The sequence below is a fragment of the Mugil cephalus genome, chromosome 18 (genome assembly GCF_022458985.1).
Source record: "Mugil cephalus isolate CIBA_MC_2020 chromosome 18, CIBA_Mcephalus_1.1, whole genome shotgun sequence".
NCBI lineage: Eukaryota > Metazoa > Chordata > Actinopteri > Mugiliformes > Mugilidae > Mugil > Mugil cephalus.
In genome coordinates, this window is record NC_061787.1 from 11,457,991 (window position 1) to 11,483,034 (window position 25,044).

The 25,044-nt window shown below is 43.0% G+C and overlaps 3 protein-coding genes across 14 annotated transcripts in view; 2 read left to right on the forward strand and 1 right to left on the reverse strand.

The window, feature by feature from the left end:
* The first annotated feature begins 37 nt into the window (after positions 1–37).
* Positions 38–6,375, forward strand: mastl (microtubule associated serine/threonine kinase-like). 2 transcript variants are annotated; one of them, XM_047568440.1, is made up of 13 exons: positions 38–329; positions 411–548; positions 626–765; positions 852–940; positions 1,032–1,138; positions 1,253–1,412; positions 1,587–1,735; positions 1,875–2,828; positions 2,930–3,071; positions 3,179–3,199; positions 3,985–4,098; positions 4,244–4,345; positions 5,134–6,375. In XM_047568440.1, exons 1-13 carry the CDS (start codon positions 162–164, stop codon positions 5,289–5,291), a joined length of 2,442 nt encoding a protein of 813 aa, XP_047424396.1. In that variant the 5' UTR covers positions 38–161; the 3' UTR covers positions 5,292–6,375. The 2 variants fall into 2 exon arrangements, with proteins under 2 accessions (XP_047424396.1, XP_047424397.1); XM_047568441.1 differs by lacking the exon at positions 3,179–3,199.
* Positions 6,376–6,515: 140 nt separating this feature from the next.
* Positions 6,516–12,780, reverse strand: acbd5a (acyl-CoA binding domain containing 5a). Of its 4 annotated transcripts, none has more exons than XM_047568443.1 (14): positions 12,677–12,780; positions 12,229–12,355; positions 11,795–11,915; positions 11,072–11,144; positions 10,441–10,558; positions 10,312–10,344; positions 9,806–10,039; positions 9,560–9,730; positions 9,138–9,232; positions 8,852–9,050; positions 8,547–8,749; positions 8,038–8,097; positions 7,844–7,953; positions 6,516–7,752 (listed from the first exon to the last, which is right to left on the reverse strand). In XM_047568443.1, exons 2-14 carry the CDS (start codon positions 12,323–12,325, stop codon positions 7,740–7,742), a joined length of 1,527 nt encoding a protein of 508 aa, XP_047424399.1. In that variant the 5' UTR covers positions 12,326–12,355; positions 12,677–12,780; the 3' UTR covers positions 6,516–7,739. The 4 variants fall into 4 exon arrangements, with proteins under 4 accessions (XP_047424399.1, XP_047424398.1, XP_047424402.1 ...); XM_047568442.1 differs by having other exon boundaries at positions 9,560–9,733; XM_047568446.1 differs by lacking the exon at positions 10,312–10,344.
* Positions 12,781–13,868: 1,088 nt separating this feature from the next.
* Positions 13,869–25,044, forward strand: part of abi1a (abl-interactor 1a) — a 46,097-nt gene continuing 34,921 nt past the window's right edge. For 2 of the 8 annotated variants that reach the window (XM_047568239.1, XM_047568241.1), the window contains exon 1: positions 13,869–14,109. In XM_047568239.1, the coding sequence (XP_047424195.1) occupies positions 13,993–14,109 (117 nt within the window). In that variant the 5' untranslated portion in view covers positions 13,869–13,992. The remainder of the gene's footprint in view (positions 14,110–25,044) is intronic. The other 6 variants (XM_047568244.1, XM_047568242.1, XM_047568240.1 and 3 more) reach the window with 5 other exon arrangements.

Below are 25,044 nucleotides of genomic sequence, written 5' to 3' on the forward strand. Positions count from 1 at the left end.
TTCGACAAAAATGCATTACCATCAGAGGACCCCGCGAAAGAGCAGTAGAATTCAAAATTTCAAAACAAACCTCACCTTGTTCTATAATGCAGCAAGTGTTTACTTCGACCTAGCGGGCTGATACAGATACAGCTTAATTCTTTATTTGAAGTACTTAAATCATGGACGCAGAAGAAAAGCACAACGCGAATCCAAATGAGAAGTCAACCAATGCTCCTAAAGCGCCTACAATCGACGACTTTGTGGTTTTGAAGCCTATTAGCCGCGGTGCTTTTGGCAAGGTCTACCTTGCACGGAAGAAGTGCAATGCGCGTTTATATGCCATTAAGGTGAGTCAGTTTGTGTTTTGACCACTCATAATTATTATATACAGTTTTATCTTATTTCGAATAACTCTATTTTCTCTGTAGGTGATGAAGAAAGCTGACATGGTTGATAAAAACATGACAGGGCAAATGAAGGCGGAGAGGGATGCACTTGCTTTGAGCAAAAGTCCCTTCATTGTTCACCTCTTTTACTCCCTTCAGACTGCCACCAAGATCTACCTGGTAATACCCCATGACTAAAGAAAAGAGTAAATTATCTCCTTTTTGAAGGCATTATTCATATTTTCAATCGTTTGCAGGTAATGGAATACCTTATTGGTGGAGATGTCAAATCCCTCCTCCATATCTATGGGTATTTTGACCAGGACATGTCTGTAAAATACATCTCAGAGGTAGCTCTGGCTTTGGACTACCTCCACCGTCATGGTATCATCCACAGGTACTGTTATACTACATGCAGTTCCTTCGGTGTTGTTAAGTATGTATAACACTGAGTGATCTGACTTTATTTTGATGCCTGTTCAGGGATCTGAAGCCCGACAACATGCTCATATCCAACGAAGGCCACATCAAACTCACAGACTTCGGCCTTTCTAAAGTCAAGCTTGACAGAGGTGCGGAAATCACAGCTCAGCTTAATAAAATTTCCTCTGTTATTATTATTATTATTAATAATGTTTCACTTATTTGATCTGTCTTTATCAGAGCTGAATCTCATGGATATCCTCACAACTCCATCTTTGGCCAAACCAAACAAAGATTACTTCCGCACCCCGGGTCAAGTCCTCTCCTTAATCAGCTCCCTTGGATTTGTAAGTTGATTTATGCATAATTATGTGCCAGCTCAATCAGATGTACAGCAACTTAGAGTCTTTATGTGTATTTCGCGCTCCTTAATGACTTCTTTCTCACTTAATTAAATACAGAATTCACCTGCAGGAGAAGGCAGGCGCCATTGCAGTGCATCTGTTGTGTCCAGCCCAGCGTTCAGCAGCAGAGTAAAACAGAAGAATAACTCTCTTGATTCCCCTTTAATGAAGAGAAAAGACCAGCTGTGTTCTCCAGCTCTCTGCCCTTGGAAATTGGGTGCGTTATAGTAAATTTCAAGATGTTTTCAGCTTTTTTTTAATTCATTAACCATTTGGAATGACTGGTTAGGCATTGCCAGTTTAATCATTTATATATTAGACAATCATAGTTTAACTTTCTGGTCAGACACTAAAAAAATGTAACATTAACTGTTTTGGTTCATCTTCATAGGACCCAACAGCGCTATGTTCAGCCCTCATACCCTGGCAAAGAATCTCACTCCTACATTACTGAAGTCTAGAAAAAGGTTTGAGACGATGAGCGCAGGCAGCACCACCGACACTGAAGGAGCCATCAGTCCGCTGTGGGAATGTGATGAGGTCAGTGAGGGTGAACTTATAACTATGTGTAATTTGTGGACCTTTTTCAACAAGTAAATATGCACTTCCAGCTGATATTCATTTTAATTCATTTCATCTTTCGTCTCATCTCTCAATTCATTTTTACTTTCTCCTCTAGAAAGAAAATGAACCCATTAATGAGCAGCGTGAGTGCAAAGGCCTCTCTGCCAAGGCCACTCGTAGTCCCTCAAAGCCGTCAAACCAAGAGCATCTTCCCGAGAAGACGTCTCGTCCCAACAATCTGGAGTCTGCCTCCAGAGCTCAGGAGGATCTTTGTCAGTCAGGGGGAGACGACTGTCCACCGTCGTCTGGGAAGAGGACATTTTCAGATGTAGAAAAAAGTCCAGAGCCACAAGAGATTCAAGCTAAAAAGAGAAACGCGGACTACAAGAGGTGCTTCGAGATTCCAGAGGAGGCAGCGAGGTTTCACACCGGCCTGACCGGAACGTTTTCCACCATCCAGATCGCCACCACTGAGGGGATCCCTAAGCGCTCCAGTCCCATCGCTGTGGCAAAAAGTCTGTTCTGTGAACTGGAAGAGCCGGTGGAGGACGTGTTTGAGGAGGAACCCAAAGACGTGTCACATTCCAGCTTCACATCACCGCTTCCTGGGAGCAGTGACATCTGCAGGAGCTTGAGTCTTGACTCCGATGAGTCTGTACATGAAACGTCTCTTACCATTGACAGCCATGCATCACTCTCACAGAGCAAGCCTTTCAAAAACAGGCATCTAGACTCCTCCATTATAGAATCACTACCCCAAACTTCTTCCGCCGTCACCATTGAAACGCCTAAAATGGTGATGCAGAGAAGTGACTCCCGGTGCTCCTTCCTCAGCCGGCGCTCTGAGCTCGGCTGTGGCGCGGCACAGTCCCCCTCCTTCCTCAGGCCGCGAAACGTTGTAGCTTTCCGCAGCTACTGCAGCTCCATCAACCGCTCCAACGTGTCTGGAGTGTCGCGACTTAGCTTTGGATCTGTGGAGGCCATGGACACGACGGGCTCTCATCACTCGGCGAGTGGCGCGGCGACACCGCTGCAGAAAAGACGCAGCTCCAACAGCTCCCTCTATCAGGTAGGCGCACAAAGATTCATCCTACGGTTTATTCTTCGCTGAGAAAAGGCCGCTGTGACGTGCCATTTTTCACATCACTCTTCATTTCCTTCTCACAACAGACTCCTCAGCCCATGTCGACGTCCCACACGCCTTTCAGGACTCCGAAGAGCGTCCGAAGGGGCGCGCTGCCCGTCGAGGGCGCACCCCTTTTAGGAACCCCCGACTATTTGGCTCCAGAGCTTCTTTTGGGAAAACCCCACGGTAAGAGAGGCAAATTCAACATTCAAAGGACACTTCATTAAAAAAAATAAATAAATAAAAGTAGCAAAACTCTGTCTGTAGTTCTTGTGACAGGCATTCTCTTTTAGTTTCAGGAAGTGGTCAGTGTGGTAAGTTGATATAAATGTTTTGTTTTATGCGAGGGAGCTTGCATGTTGACCCAGCCTGCTAATACGCTGAAGGAAATGGGCTGATCCCCCCCCCCCCCCCCCCCCCCCCCCATGTCCCCGTCCCCACTCTTTCTGCAATGATTGGAGGGAAGGGGGTGGTGGTTGAAGTGTGTGATTACAAAGATTAAAAAAAAAAAAATAAAAAAAATGGTTGATCTTAACATTGCGCTAACATCATTATTAACGGCATTTTTGAATCAAGTTTCACGACCAACAGATTTTTCTGTTCTCGTATATTCCGGTTTATCCTGACACATTTGTTACTGGCAACATCAAATGCAAAATGTCACCTAACGATTAATTCAAACAGGAATAACAGGCTGAGGGCAGGATTTCCTGCCGGCTGCACAATGCCTTCAATGATCCCCTGTGACAGCACTGATTCATCGGCCGTTTCACTTCTAGAAATTCCTAATAATTCTTTCAAATTATAACATTCAACACACTCATCCGTGCTGGATGTTACATTTTTAACTAATAATGAAAGTTACCTCAGGCCGTGTGTTTCGTTTTAACCTGGATGGAGACGTGTGAATGACTTCTCATGAGGCTTTCCACATTTGAGTGAAGGAATGTGAACGCTGAATCCCTTGATCCTCAGTCTCTGCTTCTGCCACTGCAGCACATTAAGAGCTCACTCTGATGGGAATCATAGGTAGAAGTAACTGAGGTCTTAGAAGGTGGCGGCTGCGTGAAATCTGACTCATGTTTTTCCTTCCTGACAGAGTGCATGGTGGATTGGTGGGCGCTAGGCGTGTGTCTTTTCGAGTTCCTCACAGGTGTTCCCCCTTTCAACGACGAGACGCCTCAGCTGGTCTTCCAGAACATCCTCAACAGAGGTGGGATCGCTCGTCTGGTCCGAACCTCGATCACAAAATGCATCGAAACATGAAGCCGACATCAAACCTGTATTTTATTAATCGTGCTGAACATAGGTTTTCCTTCTGTATCCCTCTTTAACCACGTGTCTAATAATTATTGTAGATATCCCCTGGCCTGAGGGAGAAGAGGAGCTCTCTGTAAATGCAAGGAACGCCATTGAAATCTTGCTCACCATGGACATGACGAAACGTGCTGGTTTGAAGGGTAAGGACCCCTTCCAGTTTTTTTTTTCCTCAAACCTCCATGAAGCCCATAATTATTATTTGATAAAGGTCAGAGAGCCGCTGTTAATAAAGTGAGGTACTCATCCAAGATGTTCAATGCACTCTGGCTTTTATACATATACATATATATAAAGATGCCACATTATGTTTACTTTCAGGTTCATCATTTTATTTTTGGAGTCTAAAAGAATAGGTTACATACTCAGAATATTTAAAATAAATAATTTTTTTTTTTTTTTTTACCTACTGTGCATTGCATTTTGCTGTTGCTGTCTCTTTAAGACCCCCCTCCTCCAGAATGGCTCGCTATTCTCTGATTGGTCAGTCTGTTTGTTTTTGCTGAGACACTCGCATCCTCTTATCAAACTAGCCAAAGTTTTTCTTGCAAAATGCTACTGCTGCTGTCCGCTGCTGCTTTACTATGTGGTGTTGGTGTTTTGTATGGAGGCCCCTAAGGGCCAAAATTAAAAATAAAATGAATCAATAAATGAGTTGATGAGCTATTGTCTAAACTCAAAGCAAATTTAAAACTTCTTATAGTGATTTGTCCATTTTCATATATATATAAAAAAGATACAGCTGTGACACATTACTGCTAAATTACTGTTTTTATTTTTTATAAGTGCAACCACCAGACATTCTTAGTTGTGACCAAAAAATTATTTCCATTAATGCAGCACAGAACACCTACCGTATAATATATATGAATAAAATGATAATAAAAAGTTAATTTGTGTGCCTTTTGTTTTTGCTTTGAACATCCTCCAGAACTCAAGTGCCACCCCCTGTTTGACGACCTGGACTGGGACAACCTGCAGAACCAGCCGATGCCTTTCATACCTCAGCCAGAGGACGAAACCGACACCTCGTACTTTGATGCGAGGAACAACGCTCAGCACATTGCTCTGTCAGGATTCAGTCTGTAGAGTCACTCGCTGGGTGAGTTTCATTAACGAAGCACTAAAAGAAGCACTACACGAATTTAGTCCGTTAACGGCGTGAGACTGTTGCACCGCTTGCTTCCTGAGTCGGGTTCGTTTTACAGATAAATACACGGGAATGATGTGGATTCAGAGTTCAAAGTTTGTTTTTTTCTTTTAAAAAATCATTTTATGTACGTGCAATCCCTGGTCGTAACAGCCAGATAGATGATCTGTAGAAAGCAAGTTCATTTTAAAAGTATCACTGTATTATAGTCTCTTAAGTTTTTTTTTTTTTTTTTGTCCCTCAGCAAAATGCTATCGACTACTGTTTTGGTCTGCTGCTTTATTACATTGTGATGGTGTTGTGTATAGATGTATGGAGGAACACAACTTCCAAAAATTAAAAAATAAATAAATCGTTAAAAACATTCATATTCAGTGAAATGCACCAGAATCATTGTAAAAACAAACATAGCCGTTAATTAATTCATAAACTGTGGCATAAATAGATGTTACTTTTTTTGAAATGTCAATTGGAAAATAAAAACAAGTAAATTTGTAATTTGGCAAATTCACAAGACAACAAAACAATACATGGAATCAATTAATAACTTAAATGGTTGGTTAAATGGAAAAATATGCACAGAGGAAAATCTGTTTATTAAGGTTTTATAAATGAATTCATGTCTACATTCATACTAATTCTTATTTTTGGTACATTTAATCGTGCACTTGTCCTTTATTTACTTATTTACTTATTTTGTTAGTTTTGTTCCTCTCTAGTCGTATTGATGTTAACTTCACATGCAGTTCGGCTCGTTGTAACGTTCCCCTGCTGTATTCCTGGGTGGGCAGGCCCCCTGAATTTCTGGGACACGCATATTAATATATTCATAAACAATGTATTTTATATGTAAATCTTGTTTGTGTCATTTAGTGTCACTGTTTTAAGACACGAGTCTTTTTTTTGCCACTTTTAATATCATTTGCAATTTCACATCAGTGTTTCTCACTACTTGTTCATCCTTGCTACTGCTTTCACTTTATGAAAGAATGAAAATACAAATAAAATGTGTTTGTAACATGATGTGCTTGAACTCATCTCATCAAACATCAAAATGATTTAGATAGATCTAATTAATAGTGCTGCACAAATACAGGAAACTGCTCGTCTTCTAAAATCCTTATGAAGTGAAAAACTACATTTCCCCAATGAAGAAAAACGTGTTTGTGAAAACTTTTATTTCAGGCTGACATTATCACATGCGAACACCACTCCGTCCACAAGCAGAGAGAGTGGGAAAGCCTTAGTTTCAGTAGAAAGGTAAACTCGCTTTATATATATATATAATTATTAAAACACATTGGCTCTGTAATGATTAGTGCTAGCACAGATGCCAATCTCGGCAAATACGATATAGTATTCTACATTATTAATACACGGGAATGCAATTAAAATATTGCATTCTGAACTGTACAGCTATTGTATACAATTTGTATAGATCTCACCGCTTTGCGAAAACAATTCATGATCAAAATCTCTCCACGATACTCATACACACCGACACGTCACACGTTAAAATTATACGACATAGAAAACATAACAGCGTAAACAACACAGACAAGTGTTATGCGTCAATAATCATCTCATGGCTCGATAGGTAGTACGATTAATCCTAATTTGGTCCGGAACTGCTAACGCTACGGTCTGCGACTGTGGAAAATCTTAATGCCACCGATAGTGTGAATGTACCCTTGTGATGTAGAGGCACTTTTTTCTATTCGTAAAACAGACGCGCACACACACACAGCGGGACAGGTGACGAGGACGCGTCCTGGACGTTCGTCTAATCAACACAACATTTAGCACTCGCTTTGCACATCAATCTCACTTAATACAGCCGCGAAATGGCTTTCGTTGCCATTAGCCGTCACTAAAAGCAATAAATATTAACTTATCCTCTGGATTAAAAAGAATTTCACACATCAGTACAGTATTACATTCAATCTCCACTTCTACAGTTATTACAGCTTCTTTTTTTTTTTTTATTATTATTATAGCAGCATTATCTGGGCAACTAATGAACGTTTTTGAATCAAGCTCAAGGCAACAAAGCCTCGGTTATGGAAATAATTGAGAAGCTGCTACAGTTGGTCTATGAACACACCGTCAATGCCCTGCTCTCAACGCGAATCATTTCTGACAGAGATAAAGATTCCAGTACAGCGGCGTCATCGTGAAGAGGTTGTGTAATCGCAGCCCATACATTCGTGATCCTTTTTGATTCCATGTCCACCGTGCGACACCGTCCCTTCCCGCTCGTTACTCTCGGTGCCTTCTTCATAGTGCAAAAGCAAATTACTGGGCTGCGGGTCAAAGCAGAGGAGGGGGTTACAGCCGACAGCAGCCCGACCCCGAGACCGTCAACAGGACTCGTCGTGCGAGTGGGTTCAGTTGATTCGTCTGTTGAGCGAAAAACAAAAAAAAACGTTAAGCTGGGCGTCGCGTGAAAATAGCAGCGTGCTGCAAAGCTTTTTATCACGTTAAATGATACCTCCTCCTCTTCTGCAAGTACAGGCGGATAAGCCACTGTACCACGAACGGCCACATCACAGCGAAGGCCAGGCCGGTTGGTGAAATGTCAAAAGGCCACCAGGACGGTTTCTGTGGAGAAAAAGACGTTTAGAGGATTATAACGAATGAACCGCTGCCAAAAATAATCAGAGGAGAATAAATAACACTGTTTACCCGACTCCTCTTATTCACTGGGGGTGGTACAAAAGTGGGAGACAGAGCCACTGATCTTGCCTGCAGACAGGAAAGTAAACAACGTGAATATATGGGGGCAAAGAAAACACTGTTTACGAAGCCAAAGTACAAACCCTTTATCTTCCCTCACTGATAATATGACCACGTCTGTTTTATCGCACAATTTATCGGTTTCTCAGATTTTAATCTATGTATTTACGAATAATATGACAACGGTGTTTTAAATGCTGCTTTTTTACGTTCAAATATTAAGCTAAATTAAATATTAATATTAAACATGGTAATATGTTAGCGGAGAATCTACTAAAAAAAAGTTTAAGTTTGTCCTGTGTTTTCTTGTGATTTAAACACAAAGTAATGATTCTCTCATCGTTCACTCCAGATTTTTCACTAGAGCAACAACTACTAACTCTGGAGTGTCTGTCCTCTCCTCTAACTCTCTGTTTCCGCGGGGAGTGAATGAGTGAATGAGGACGGACTGGTCTGACCTGGCTCGCTGTTAGAGCCTCCAGGGTGTGCAGCCTCTCAAGGACGCTCTGCATGTCCTCCTGCAATCTGGCCAAGGCCACGACAATCTGCTCGTTCAGGTTCCCTCCAGGTGTGACTGCTCTTCCCCAGCCGTCTCCGTCCCCGTCTCCGCCGCCGTGCACGGGCACCAGAGACCCAGAGCTGCGGCCTGGAGACCTGGAACCTGAAAACAAAAGGCTGGTAAACTGATGATTGCTTACAAAACGGCTGAACAGTAACCAGTAAACAATTCTTGCGTCTGAATGCGCTGCGAATGCAACCGTACCCCGTCCTCTTCTGACCAACGAGCTGCCCGGCGCGTCCACGTTCAGCCTCCGTCTCTGTGACGTGGCTCCAGCCTCCTCTCCGTCTTCTCCCCCGCATCTGACCGCTTGCTGTGGACCCCGGACGTCCTCCTCCCGAGGCGGCACCGCGTGGTTCTCGTCTTCATCCAGGTCGTCCAGAGAGCGGTTGTGCTCCGAGTTCTGGAGAAGATCCAAAATATTACTATGCGCTGAAGGATTCCTAGAACAAACGTGACGTTTCTCCTGTGCTTTTGCGTCTCTACTTGCCTCTTCTTGGCCGAACTGGTCCACGGAATCGCAGTAGACTTCACTGTCTGAGTCGCTGGCCACGTGATTGGGTTCAGACACCTTGATGCTCGGATCTGACATCGGTACAAAGGACGCGGGAAAAAGGGGAACAAGAGAAGCTCAGTGTCGCCGTACGCTGTAATGACTAAACCGCTCTGTAATTAACAGAGCGACACAGAGGAAGTTCGCTTAATTTGGGGCTTTTTGTTCCATTTTAACCGAGGCCATTCATTTACTCCATTAAAACTGTCTCAAGAGCAGCTGATGTGTTAAGTGTTGTGGTTCTCTCTGAATGAAGCTAAGCAGATTATCCGATCACATGGTGCGCAGGTGTCCTCTGTAACCGTTTTGGAGCATTAAGAGGACAGAAGGTTCAGAGTGGAACGCGTGGTTTTCTCTACCTGCGTGGTGTCCGTTGACCAGAGGCTGACCCGCTTCCTGGGAGTCGTCGCTGTTCAAAACTGTCCTGGAATGACTCCCGTTGGTCAGATGTGTGACCCCGTTAGCCACTCTGCCGTTTAACAGGGGCGCTTTGTGTCTCCTGGCTGAACTCTTCTTCTTTGGTTGTGGTGCTGCTGCAAATTTACAGAGAATTGAGAATGTTTTCTCAAAACCACACCCACTTTGAGACGGGAATGTTTCGTTACCTTTTCTGTCGCCCTTTATCTCTTCTTCCTCCTCCTCCTCCTCTTCTTCATCTTCATCATCCTCCTCATCGTCGTCCTCGTCGTCGTCCTCGTCCTCCTGTTGTGTTTCCTCCTCTGACCTCACTTCCTTTGGTTTCTGCCTGCTGGGCTCCAGGGTGCCGTTCATCTCCATGTTTCTGACGATGCTCTTTGTGACGCTCTTCGATGGAAACGAATTCAGGACTGTGCCGAACCCTGCACATGAAAATAATGTGATGAAAAAGCACAACAATACAAAAAAGTAAGCGTCCTTACAGTGCAACATTAACACACTGTAATTAAATGAACATAAACTTGCCAATGTTTAATTCATTTCTAACAGCTAAAGGAGATTTAAATGTGCCACATCTTCTGGGGTACTAACTAACTCAGCATGCATGATATGAAAAAATCATCTCAGCTACAACAGACAGACAGGTATTAAACTATTTCACCAGACTCAAGTGTTTGCACAGTTGAGTACTTGCCTTCCAGCTGCCTAGCAAACTGTGTCAAACGGGCTGAGCATATAACAAGAGGCAAATTATAACACGTTAAGCTCTCGCGTGCAGTTCAAAATGAAAAGAAGAAGCGCGTCGCCAGAGTTGAAAACCTACCTGTGCTCAGGTCCGATATCTGCTGAATCTTTTTCTTGTCTTCGACCAGCTCGTAGAACGGGCCGAGGACGCGCAGGAGCTCCTCCACCTCGTCGGTCATGGGCATGCCCTCCAGGATCTGTGCGTCAAATACAGATTCAGACATATAGGTTAGTTCAAATCTACAAATAGATAAACATAGGTTCCATTTAAAGTCTCCATGAAATAGAATTCATGCCACTGAGGTTCAAAGTTTTTTTTTTATTTATTTAACAACTTGTTGAAATGTTGATGACTCACTAAATTTGTGCCCCACAAAAAGCTTTCTCGAGTTTTCCCCTCCCTTCCCCTGCACATCTCATTCATTAGCAGCACTGTTGATCTGGCTCCAACATATATGGGCAGAGCTAATGGCTCAGGCCACTGATGTTGGCCAATCACAACAGACGAGGGCTTTTGGGTCTCGTCAGCTTCCTGCTTTTACAGGAAACACATTCATCAAATAGCTCTCTCTCTCTCTCTCTCTCTCTCACCTAGTCGTTTCCTGATTGATTTAAATGTTAAAGTCCTAGAATAAACATGTTGTATTATCTGTAAAAAATAATAATAACAACAAAGGGGAAAAAAGGGAAACTGAATGCAGGAAATGTACCAATTTCATCTCATCAACATAAGCTGCCATCGCTTCTTCTTTTGTCATTTCTCCAAGAGAGTTCCACGCATCCCTGAAAAGAAAAAGAAAAAAACGCATTATGTCCCGGTAAGAGCAGAAAGGAGGAGTCGCAGTGAAATGTCGGCCGCATCCGCGATCTGTGCCAGTTTCTCAGCTTTATCAACGGGGCCAGTTTATTTTAGGTCAGCGTGTTCTTTGTTTGTTGTGGGTCCAAGGCTGACAGAAACCGTTCATTAGTAACTGAAGCCGTCCCTGGGAATAAAAAAAAAAAAAAAAAAAAAAAGCCCTCTGACAACTTCCTCACAAGATCCAGCTTTGTGGGTAAGAGGTTACATTCCTAAGTCCCATTTCAATGAGCACCGAGTCCAGAGATCACCTAACGCAACCTTAAAACTAAACCAGAGGGGACGTTCACTTTTGTTTGGACAGTTTGGACAGAATACATTTCAGTGCCAATCGTGCAACTTTATTATTGCTCAATGTGTCAAATAACAAAACCTTAGACGTTAATAAAACTGAGTGTCAATTGTAATATTTTCCCACGTAAGACAAAGCTGTAAATAAAAAAAGAAATAATTGACTTCACATGAAAGAAGAGAGAAGACCCAGATCCTTTGGTGTACAGGGAACTCTTGAGGGTCTTTTATGACAACATATTCCCCGTTGGTTCCTTTCCTACATGCGAGTGAGTCTTGTTATTACCATTTAGCTTTGCCAACTGCATCCCAGAAGCCGGGCCGGGCTATGTTGCACGCTCCCACAGTGGCTTGTTTGTAGTAACTGTAGAACTTGAGCATCATGTCGTTGGAGGGTTGGAAGGGACCTGGAGGGGCGAGGGGAGGAGGAGGAGGAGGGGGGACACTTTGATTACACAAAAAGAAAAACGCACACTCCGAAAGCACAGATTAAATGTTCAGCCGGTGCCACTAATGAGTCTGCAAAGGCTCTGAGATAGAGCAGGCCTTTAATGGTGATAGGGAGGCTGCAGGGAGGGGAGCCTGCTCTTGCAAAGTGGATTATTGAAATCGCACAAGCCCCAGGCTGCTGCACTGCACCTATATCCAGGTCAGACAGACACTGTTCCGCCCGGACCCTTTTGGACCTGGACCGGTTTAACCGAGTTAAACACAGCTCACCGTCCGCGGGTAGACTCTTGATGACTTTGACGGCGGCGTCAAACCTCCGCTGGGTCAGACGCCTCTCATCCTCCACGCTGACACACTCCACCTCCATTGTGTCACTCCGAGACAGCAAACACAAAACCTGCAGACAGCAGTTTAAAAAGCACAATTACACAAATGCGCTGCGTTCGCGCGCTCTTAGTGACAGTGTAAGTCAAATAAAATGACTTAAACTGACATACTTTGTAAGGCGCTTATGCGACCAACTAAACTTCAAGTTAACTGTGTCTCCGGTATGTTGTGACTATGGTTGTGACCACCAGCAGGAGGGTGTTGAGTCAGTTGTGTATCTGGGACACGCCAAGTCGTCTGCGACACAGGTCCAACAACCCCGTTGCGCGTGCTAAATGTAAACGATTTCTACGAGCTTTCGAGAGAAATGCTAAAAACTGCGTTTTCTTACCGTTAAATCCACCGGCCTATCTGCTTGTCAGAAGGCGACTTGTCTTTAGCCCCCGACCAGACGCCATGAACGATATGTAAAGCCAGGCGGAGATGCACCCTGGGAGTTGTAGTTTTCTACTGCTCCGCGATGGTTCCTACAAGCTCCACAATCCTCCGCGAACACAAAAACACTTCATATCGCCTCAGTTTTATCCAGCCGATTCTAAGGAGACATTATGGGTTTATTCGCTGGGCAAAATAGTGCGAAAAAGTGAAAAACATCAGAGGTTGTGTTACTAAACAAGCACTAATCGTAACAGCGCTTTACTATTATTAAACTACACATCCCAGCATGCTCGAGTCAGGAACCATGTTTTTTAGTCAGTTGGAATAGTGATAGGTTGACTGAGGAAAAAAGAAAGAGATCTCACTTAGGTTTTTTTTCTATATATATTTATATCAACGACAACTCCCCGTCAAATGTCTGGGGTTGAAATTAATGCATTATTTTATCAACGAAATAATTAAAAATAAGTGATAGTTAATTAATGAATTAAGTGATGAATTAAATGGAAGACATAGCCAAGTCAAGTTCTTTAATATGAGCGTCAGTATTTCGTGTGTTGTATGTTTGTCTGACGTGATCTTTGGTCGTTTGTTAAACCAAAAGACCAAACTAATTTTAATGTTTCATCGTGAGCATAAAAGATCAAAAATAATATTTAAGTGCAGTTCTTTTTAACTATTTTGTTATCATTCTTTTATTTTTTTAATGGTTTTAGTGGTTTTTACTATAAGTGTCATTCTATTTTAAGGTATACAGATGAAAATAGCAACCGTAAAAAGATTGTGTGTGTGTGTGTGTGTGTGTGTGTGTGTGTGTGTGTGTGTGTGTGCATAGATAGATAGATAGATAGATAGATAGATAGATAGATAGATAGATAGATAGATAGATGTAAGTATTCTGGAAGTTAAACTACTCATCCCCAGGTGTGTATTTTTTCATTTATTTTATGTGTATATATTTATTCTAACTTGTTTATTCTATGTTACTTAATTTAACAATTTCATATTTAATAAAGTTTTCTGAATGTGAATCTGAATTAAAATTATGTAGTCTACTAAGAGAATTGCGAGAAGATTTAAAAAAAAATGTTCTTGGTGACTCGTCGTCACTGTCAGAGACGATCTTTGGTTTGAGGTTACGCCAAGCGAGGGCAGGAATCCCACAATAGCAGGCAAAGGAGTTTTTCCTTTTTTTCAGCGCAGAGCTGGTGGCTGTTTCAATCAAAGGGAAGCCAGAGAGGGAAGGGAGGCTCTGCGGAGAGATGTAAGATGGCAGAGCTACAAATGTTGTTAGAGGAAGAGATTCCGGCCGGTAAAAGAGCGCTTGTGGAGAGTTACCAAAACCTCACCAGAGTAGCAGACTACTGCGAGAACAATTATGTCCAGGTAAGTGAGTTTACCACGTTTCCTCCGCCTTTTTTTTTGTCGCGATAAGCTCCGGCTTGAATGGTTGTTGGGACAGGAAATGTGAATAAAGAAACTGCACTCGGTTGTGAAATTATCCCCCTCCAAAAAGCTGGAAGGTGTAATAACAATTTTTTTAAAAACCGCCGTGGGACATTTAAGGGTAGCTTCAGTGTGCCGTGGATCACATTTATTCCGTTTACACAGAGGGTGTGTCTACTTTTTATTCTTACACTGGGGTCGGCTCAAAACTGCTTCCACTCTCTCTCCTGCTGATAGGGAGGCCTGTGAGTTTTATAGCACGTTACTGTTTCAGATTTCGGGATGATTTTATATCAGTGTTTAAGCGTTAAATGTCACCCGAACATAAGAGCAACGTAGCGATCCTTTACATTCCGTGAGGTCATCAAACTCACCACAAAACCAGTTTTAAGTTCCCATCGGGATTCTGCAGGGATATTACAGTGTCCACATTATGGACTTGTAAGCACTTAGTGTCAATGGTATAATGTCAGTGCGTTGTTTTTAATGCTAATCAGTTAAAATATTTAATAATAGGGACATTTAAATGCATGAAAACATGTTAAAAGTCAGTTGTTTTGGTGAATTAAAGCTGATTCACTTGCAGCAAGGCTGTGGCACAGAAGGAGGAAGTCATTGTTAATTGATCAATATTTTTTTTTATTAATGGGAACAGAGCTTACTCTAAATTCCTCTTTAAAAGCAGCACGTTTTCTGCAAATAATGGCGTTTAAAGTTATATTTCGGAGGAAACATGAGTCCTTTTTTGCGGCGATTATCATCGTGCAACTTCACTACAAAAAGTCTGACAAGCACAGCTGGCTGGAAACTTTTTTTTTTTTTTTTTTTTTTTTTTTTTAAGGGGTGGGTAATGACATCTGCGGTAAGCCGCCGCTAAAAAAGACAGAAAAATAAATTGAGCGAGAGACAAACAGACATTTTTTTCAGGAACAGGAAGACAGCCCACCATATCGGCTCCGGAGGGTGTGTCCATTCCAGCTGTACTCCCCGAGGACTCCCTGTAATTTTGTTTTCTTCCTTGTTCTCGGACGACTTGGCTCCACGAGGCGCGGGTAGAGGACAGGACAGGAGTCTTGTGCTGCTCTGCCCACGTAAAGCAAGCTGGTTGTTTCTGGCACGGTTTAAAAAAAAAAAAAAAGTGTTGAACCAAACGTGAGAATTCTCCCTGTTTTGTTTGCAGCAGCTGTAACACGAGCCGATGGACTTTGCGATCTGATTTTCCCACGCTGACACAGTGTTGAGCTCGATATGAAGAATTTTGTTTACGTGCGAGTCTTTGGTCGCATGACAGTGTTTGGAATGAACTGATCTTTTTAGTTCAGAGGACATTTTTTTTTTTTTTTTTAACTCGGGACATTTCCCCAAACAAAAGGAGTCCAGTGTTTTGTTGGACTGGTTATGCTTATTACTTATTTATATTTACACTTGAATAACTTTGGCTTCTTTTTGAAATCTGAAAAGCGATAATTGTTGGACAGGAGAGTGTGTATATGTGCCAAAACTCTCTTAAAACAAAAGTGAGCCATTATTTTAAAGCAAATGCTGATGTTTAAGTTCCTTTTTATCTATATTTTTTTAAAAGATTTTATCTGTAGTTATTATTTATTCAGACAATTAGTCATTTAAATAATAATACTGTAATTTTAGACATATTTCTTTAATTTTTTTTCATTAGACAACATAATATTTTATTGCTAAAAAATAAAAAAAAACGTTTAAAAAAAATCTACAAATTAACAGCACTTAACACTATTTTGATGTCACTACTAAAACTTGTCTATAGATCTGCTTTCATTTTTGAATTTAAAAGAATACCTAGTTGTAATTTTTATTAGTGCATCTCGTGTGCAAATGTGTTAAAAACCGAGAGACCTTTTCATTAAATATCCAGCTAAATACGTGCTTGGAGCACTTGAGTGTTCAGCAGGTAGTTGTAGTGTCTAAATGTGACCACTTGAACTTTTTTTTTTTTTTTTTTTTTTTTTTTGCTGTACAAATTTTACTTTCAAAGAAGCTCCAATGGCGACATCTTGGATAAATAATCTCCACAGACACAAAAAGCTGTAAATACATGAGAAAAAGTGCACAAAAATATTCTCGCTATGTTCAAATGCCAAATGCGATTAAACGATCGCATATATTTTATCCAAATGTATTAAAAGTCAAAAAGAATTGTGGAAGAATATCTCAAACGGAGACACTTCCTTGTGAAATATCCAACGAAATATGCGTTTGTTGTGCTGCCTCCTTAACAGTGACTTAACAGGCAGTTTTAGTAGTTTGAAAAGATGGGTTTAGTGTGTAAATGTGACCGCTTTCACGCTTTAATGACGACAACCCTGTGCCTCTTTGGTGCTCCAGAAATAGCATCAATTAAAAAAAAAATATATATTCTCCCAAACTAAATAGCTGTAAACCGGACAGAAAAAAGTGCACACGAGATATGTTTGCCCATAAGCGGAGGGACTTCCTTTAAAACGATCGCATAAATTCTGCTCTCGAAGAATCTCTAAAAATAGCTTTTTCGGATTAATGATGTCCGCCGAGAACCGAACTAGCAAGTGCACGAACAGGATCCGTGCTGCCTTTTAAAAGCCATTTCAGTGTCGTGGTCCTGGGAGCAGGAGGTGATGATGCAGCTCCAACTTCACCTAAACCGCAGGGAAACTCGGGCGTTTGTCTTCCGAGCGATTAGTGACCCTGTCCCTGTATTTCAGCACACGGCACCTTGTTCAAAGCGCTGACGTAAAAGGAGAAAAAAAAAAAAAAAAAGCTGGATTTTAAGCCTTTCAGCACACGTTGCGAGCTCTGTGTGAAGCGAGTGTCAGACTTTTCATAAGCCCTCTCTTGTCTGCTGCAGATTCTCTCCTTGCCTCTGATTGAAACACACACACACACACAAGCTGCCGACTGAGCCGCGCACACATCGACGTGCCTCAGCTTGATTCGGCTCGTCCTCCTCCACATTTCCATCCCTCCTTCTTCCCTCTCGGTTCTTGTCATGGAGGCTTTGGTGCAGCGTTGGACTGTAGCAGATGGTGGCAGCGGCTCTGTTTGACCGATCTCTGCCCCACTTTCTCCACTTGATACCGACTTTATTTAGTCCTGAACCGTGTGTGTGTTTCTGTGTCTGTGTGTGTGTATGACTCCTACATGACACACTGACAGGTCAGAGTTATGTTTCCTGTTTGCCCTTCTGACTCTGAAGCTTGGCTCTCTGGAAATGCCTTCTCTCTGTGTCAGGAAGTGGCTCAATAATAGAGCCAGAAACTCCCCTCCGCATCCAGATGATCAGTTCGGGGACTTTTTATATTCAAATGCCGGCCGTAGCCACGCATGGGAGCCGACGTTTGCTTTTCGTTCACGTCATGTTTGTTTAACCTCTGTGACAAGGACACACACTGTATGCAAAGTGGGCCACCTGGCCATGTTGGTGGAGAGTGGAGTCTCACATTTGAGTTTAGTGGAGGCCCCACTGGGAGCTGAGCAACTGGGAGTTTTGTTGAAAATGAATCGGTCAAATCTAAAAAAAAAAAGACAAAAATCTTGGTGAATAACACTGATCATCTGTTGTCATGGCACCTGTCAGTGTCAGCTACACGACTGGGTGAGACCATCTCCAAAACTGTGACTCTTGTAGGGTGTCAGCAGTGGTCAGTATCTGTTAAATGTGGTCCAATGAGGGAATAGCGTTGAGCTGGTGACTCGTGGACGGCCAACGCTCAGCGACGTTGGTTTGTGGGGACCCTAGGCCGATAAGTGGTTTATACTTCTGCATTAATTTGACGCGGAGGCTAACCAGAAATGTAACAATGCACCACGGCAAGCGGATCGGTCCACTTCCAAGTAGCGTGTTTTCAGCTTTTGCATCAACAAAGACTTGAAAAGAGGTTGACTGAGGAGGTTTGGAGATACGGAAATTTGTGTGACGGTGAAATTTCGCCAGAATTTTTCTGAAAGCTTCAGTTGTGGTTGTGGAATGTGAATCAGGAAGTAGAAACAAAAATTAGTGGAAAGAAAGACTGTGTGCGGTTGGGTGGCATTGTGACAGATTGAGCCAGACTAACGAGAGCACACGTATGAGTGTCAGCTATACGCGTAGGTTACTGTGTCTAGATCCCCCAGTGTGGTCCGATCCCACAGACGAACTACTGTAGCTCGTGTCAGGACACACAGCGCGTTTTCTTTTGTATGGAGGTTAAGGTTAGACCAGTCATATTGTCCACGCTGACCCCTCGTCACTGTCAAAAACGCCTACATGCGAGCATCAGAACTGAACCTTCTTCCACAGAAGAAGAAGGTGGCCCCGTTCTGATGAGTCATATTTCCTTTGACACACGGCTGAAGATTTTTCCAATTCAAACCCATCTCATTTTGAAAGATCCAACATCTATTCATAAAATCCTCAGATCGATGTTGAATACAAGCCATTTCCTGCATTCCCTCCGTCGAAATCTTGTGAGGCGGTGCAGTGAGATCGGTGCGAAGGAGGTTTGAAACATGACGGGAGCTACAGGCCTGAGGGTTCGTTGGGTCTGTGGTAATATTCAGGTGGTAGGAAAGTAACATCAACATAAATGCTGTGTAGTTGCGCTGAATAGATCTTTGTCAACGCGAGCCAGTGGCATATAGATAGACTGCTATTTTATAACTTTAGGGCTGCATCTAACAATTTGTTACCTCAACGGAGGATAGAGTATATCTAGTGATTTCGTGGTCAAGGGAAAAAAAATTGTTAGAGCCAAAGTGACTGATACAAGACACAGTAAAGCAGCGCGTCCTTAGCTGATCTGAAAGTGGCACTATTCTCCTATAAATGATTGAAGTACAACGGATTAATTGACCGGTCATTCTTGTGTTCGACAGTGCAACTTGTGTTTTTAAAGATTTTAAAACACTTTTTTTTTATAAAGATGTATCTTAGGATGCAACAGTGGAACTACTTTAATGTAACTGGTCTCTGCTCTGCAGGTAGTATACAGCAACAACAACAAAAAAAAAGGGAAATGGAAGTGAGATTAGGCAAACAAAGATGTCATGCCAGCTCAGACGTAGTGTCGCAAGCTCAGGAGATGATGAGCCAGCACGATGCCCACACAAGCCTTTATTTCCATTCGAGTAGAAAAACACAGACTTGCTTAAATAATGTGGATTGCAATCGATGGAGACAGGGTCCAGGGCCATCGCTTAGATGTTTGACACAAAGGGAAAGAGGGATGTCCTCTCGGATGTTCCTGGTCAGGTAACCTTGCGGTACCTGTTCTCTGCTGTGGTCCCTGGGGAATTCATGAGAGTTTTTCCCCCTGGAAGAGGGCCAGTGTTGCCTGAAGGTGATAAATACTGCATTTTTTTTTTTAAGCTTAAACATAGCTCTGTCTCTCTGGGTTACACCAAGCCCTCATTTCCTGTCCTTTCTCTCTTTCTCTCGCTGTGGAGTGGCCTGGTTTTTCTTGCAGAGGCCTGGCGGCTCTCAGCCCACCGGCCAGACCCATTCATCCTTCTGACCACCTGTCACTCCTCTCCCTCAGCCGACCGGGGATGGTTTGGTCCGGACTCTTGGGCAGATCTGTTGCCGTCTGGTTAGAACATAGGAGGTTTTTTAACATTATTGTGAAGACCGACGTCCTTTTGTTAATGTTTAAAAAAACAGGGAATCATCTCAAATCCTGAGAATAATAGATTCCTGACTGTGCTTTTGTTCGTTCATCAGTTAAGTACATAGTGCTGGTCACAGCGACGTGTCTTCTTCCTGGACAAACCAATTACCAAGCCGCTGAATAAAGGTTAATGAGTTTCTTGCGTGTGCAAACTTCCCCTTTGTGTGTCTTCCCTGACATACCGAAGGAGTTTTTAATTGTGCGCTGGCAGTCCTTCAAGGTCAGGTAGACCTTATGGCCTCTCAGTCAGCTTCCATCTGCCCGGGTGGAGGAGTAGGAAGAGGAAATATGAATTCACATATCGTACTGCAGAATTTATTCTTAGTTTTTTTTTTTTTTTTTTTTTTTTTTTTTTTATAAAGACTTTGCTCAAGGAAGGATTGAAGTTGTTGCATCTGCAGGTTATATTTATTCCTGACACGCTCCGGTGTCACTTTCGCTATCTCGTCTCCTCGGGTGGGTTTCGTTGGTTTCTCACACTTTTTTATAATTTCCAAGGTGGGATGCTTTTAGTTTTCCCTCCTCCACCTCCTGTTCTTTTTGGTGATAAGGTCGCGCAGAGTTTGCAGCACGGAAAGTAGTTCATTAGTTAACGCTGCACTGATATTTTAAACATCAAGGCTATATAAAACGAGCTAACGCTGCATGCTTCGGTTTGTAAACCATTTCTTTATGAACACAAAATGAATTCTACAGTAAGAAAAAAAAATGTCTGTCCAGTTAGATTTTATGTGCATGTATGTTGAATCAAGTTAACGCTTTTTCTACGTTAGGCCACAAACATATCAAACCTGCCTAGGGTTAGGGCTAGGGTTAGGGCTAGGGCTAGGGCTAGGGTTAGGGTTAGGGCTAGGGTTAGGGTTAGGGCTAGGGCTAGGGCTAGGGTTGGGGCTAGGGCTAGGGTTGGGGTTAGGGTTGGGGTTACCGTTACCGTTACCGTTGATGCATCTTTGACTCTTAAATATAGATCGGAGGTTTAGGGGAATATTACGCATTTGTAGGCTGGTGTTTCACTTCCCAGACTTTTGCTAGATTTCACAAAGCTCATTCAAATGCAAACAAATGAGTCGTCACATAGCTGAGCCGCAGCAGCAGAGCAGTGGCACGAGATGAAAGCAACGTCATTTCACATCGTCTCCAGTCACCTGTGATATATCAAAACTGCGAGAGCAACTAAATGATCAGGAAGCAGCTTTGGTAACACTCGGTCATTTTCTCGTAACCTCATTTAGCTCCACCTTACAGCTGCTTAATGTCAGGCAGCTTCATCAATACAACAACCCGCAGAGCTCCAGCACTCAGCTGCCTCCTTTCTCACTTATCTCACCCCGTCCAGTCTGCAGCGATAAGTGGTCGATACATCACGGGCAGCAGAGTGCGCCACGTGAGCCCTACGACCTTCCGGTCGCGTTCATTTTCCTCTGCACGGAGCCGCTCCGGTCACGGAGAAGTTTACCTCAAGTGATGGAAAAGCTGCGTGACGGAATAAATAAATGCCCTGGAATTACATTGTGTTTGTTTTAGTTCGTCGCAGCTCATTCTTGACACTTGGAATCCGTGGCAGAGCTCCTCAGCGGCACTCGAAGGTTTTAAGACGTATGACATGTTGTCGAATTCCAAACATTCCTTAAGGGTTTTTTTTTTTGCGCACAGCACGTTTCCCTTCCGGACATGTGGGAGCACATAAACTCAGACGTGTTTGTCAGCTGTACAAATCCACTGGACGGGAGAAACATTGTACTGTGTTGTTTTACCGACAAATGCTCATTCTTGTTGCAAACTCCAAGGCTGTGAAAACTAATGTGATCAGAGACACTACCACAGTTTTAGAACACTACCACGTTTTGACACCTTAGTCCCTTCCTGTGTTTCATACACTTTCTCCATAGGTAGCGCTGATTACCGCGGAGAGACCGTGACAAACTAAGTTATTGGTGAACTATTTACAAGTCTGTGTGACCTATATTTGTCCAAAACGTCAATGGATTGCAAACAGATGTAGGCTGCCGCTGCTGCCGCTGCCGCATTGTTTGCATTACTTCACAGCATTTTTGTAAAGGAGGAAATCCCCTAAGCTGACCACGTCCAGCTCATCAGATGTTTTTATTTTATTTAGGCCAATTGGTAAGTTTTCAACTTACAACACATTCTCCAGAAGTTGCGGAGCTTAGGGGCCGCCACAAACCGAGCTCACCAGGCGTTGGTTAATAAAGGTCTGGATGATTTGATTACATTGGTCCTTTCTTGAGTTTTCATTTAGACATTTTATCTTGTTGATCCAGCTTTTCCAAAGTCAATGTTTCACACTGGTAATTGGGTGCATTTTACCAGGAGCAGGGTTGGGGGCAACATGCCACAATTAGACACTTTAGACCCTTCACACATTTAGTCAATAGGTTGTGTATCCTTAGGCTGTGACGACCGTTGGGCGGTGTTAGGGAGTCGATAAGCACCTGATCGAACCTCGGACGCAACGCGAACAGACGAGTCTCCGTTGCTGAAGCCTCGGTTGGATTATTTGACACGTTCCTAACTAGGATTGGATGATTCTGCGATGATTCGTCTCAGTTTCCCACATCTCCCGTTAGTCAGAGATCGGAAGGAGTGCTCACATCGTCCGTTTCCAGCTTGCGCTCAGTTTTTTTGGGTGTAGGGAAAGCTACAACTCTTCTTACCCCCGAACAGTTTCTGTCCTGAGGGAGGAAGTCTGGACGTTTCCTCCCTAGCGTCTTGACGCAGCCAGCAGAGCCTGACAGTAAAAGAAAAATAATGTTTCAAAAAGCGTAACTGCACTTCTGCGGCCGTTATCTTGTCAGACTGGATGGGTGACAAACACACTCTTTTAGCCACTCCCTTCTTGTTCCAACACATTAAAACATTAAGTCTTAGACATTTTCACACTGTGCCTGTATTTTTATTTTATTCGTGTCTGATTATCTCGTTTGCCTCAGCTCCCAGCTACAAGTTCATTGCTGCCAAGCAGGGCCACGCATTCCTCTGTACTCCCTTTTTAAACCCAGCTGAGGTGCTGACAGCCCGTCTACTACTGCGTGAATATTCCGTAGTCTCTTTCACTCAGTCATTACTCAGCTCAGAAATATGAGATAAAGTGGCCCAGGAGCGCTAAAGCTCTCCAGGAGCTCACCTCATTCTCTGCCTCGCCCGCCGCCGTGGTAGAGTGCACTCAGCTCTCTGGTGTTGTTATTTTGCACCGATCGCCGCACAGACGCTTTGTTCCCTCCCTGACAAATATCTCGAGCACTGCTTGTTCTTGTTTCTCTGAATGTCTCCGCCGAATATGGAAGAAGACGCAGATTGTTCGGGGTAATTGAAGAACAAATCTGGTTAGTTTGAGGATTTGTGGCCGGGCTGGCCGGCCGGTCGGCCTCTGGTGCGTGGACGAGCGACGGGTTGATGGGGGCTGAAAGTAGAGCAGGAGGCTCAAGTGTCACATGCAATCAAGTGTCACATCTGCTGACCTCACATCACATCTCTGGCAGCAAATGCAGTTTGGATCAGAAGAAAAAAAAAAACATTACACTGAATCTGTTTTTTTTTTTTTTTGTATCTGTTTATTTTGTGAAGGCCCATGTGCTTTTAACTAGTTCTTGTCATGTTTAAATAAAGCCTTTTTTATATTTTTTCAACCACAATCTTTTCTTTTTTTGCTATGTTTTTCATCTTCTGCGTTAAAATGTTTACCCAGACTTAAGCTTGGGGTGTGAAGAAGAATCAACGTTGTGCAATTAACAGAAGTCAAACCCTTTGCATTTAGTGGTGGGCTTTCATTACAAATCAATCATTGTCTTTGAAAGCCTGGTTTTACGCATCTACCATCGCGGAAGTGAATGGAATTGTTTTTCTTCAGCTTGTGTGAAATCTAAAAACATTAATGAGGACTATATTATATCAGGAGCGCTGTGTGACAGTGGATGTGACATCCTTTTGAACGTCATGAATTGTAGCCATTGAAGCGCACGGGCCAAACGGCATCACATGCCGTCCTTGGGTTTAAGCTTGGAGAGCGTGAAAATGTCTATGACTAGGCTGAATGACTTTAAAAAAAAAATCCTAGCACTTGTGCTTCTTTACAAATCACAGTTGAGCATTTGTGAGCTGAAACATGAATGCTGGTGATTGTCCATGCACTTCACAGCTGCAGTATATTGGAAAAAAAATTACTTTTTTTGTTTGTTAATTTAAATTGCAAATCACAGCCCACTGCATTATTTTTACATTGGTTCTTTCTGGGATTTTGAATAAATCCAGCACCGTAGGATTAATTATAATGCGTCTTTTAGCTCGAAAAACACTGAAACGTTGTCTGTGGTTTAAATGTAGAAGAGCAGGTTTTTGTACAAGGGAGAAATAATGCCTCCTCTTGTAATTAAGTAACCGAGGATATGAGGCCGTTTTTGGTTTGTTTTTAGTCACTTCATCTGCTTTTCTCCAGCTGTTCCGCCATCTACCACGCTGCATGTTGCAGTGTCAGTAGTAGGTGTCACACATTTGCTGTTGTGATTCCCACCAGCGCTGTCACCTCCTCACCCGGCGGAGGCTAACCGGCGCAGCAGCTCTGCGGGAAGGGGGCTTTGAGCCGTGCGGATTTCCTTCTGGATTAGTTGCGTTCGTCTCCATATGGCCAAATTCTCCCTTTTTTTTCTGTTTAGCCCTTTAAATTCTACCACTTGTAATCATCTCCTCCACCACCGCTGCCACCACCTACCTCGTTTTGCAGCATCCTGTTATCAAAGCCCAGCATTGCCCCTCCAGGCCACAGCTCTTTGGACTCCCGTTTTATGGGGGGATCAGTGCAGGGTAGAGCCCGCAGAGATCAAACACGGTGGCTCAGCCTGGAGCTCAGCCCACCTGAACTGAGGCGACTCTCCGGATCATGTCATTACCACAGTTTGCCTGGTTATCTTTGTAGCTATCGTCGTTGTGTCGTTGCTTCCGAATAATATGCTCTGTGAGAATGTTTCTCTCTGAATGAGAATGAATGTGACAAAAGTTGTCAGCTCTTCCTTCCAACTTGTCGAACAAAAGAGAGAAGACAAAGAGGAATATAGTTGATGCTTAGATTGTCTTAGTCATCGTGTGCCTCTGTATTTAGATTTGTGCTTCAGATTTAGTGACAGCATTATGAGTTGTAACTTTGCTCAGCACAGACTAAACCACCATTGAAGTTTATTTTGGGGTTGTTGTTGTTAGCAAGCTA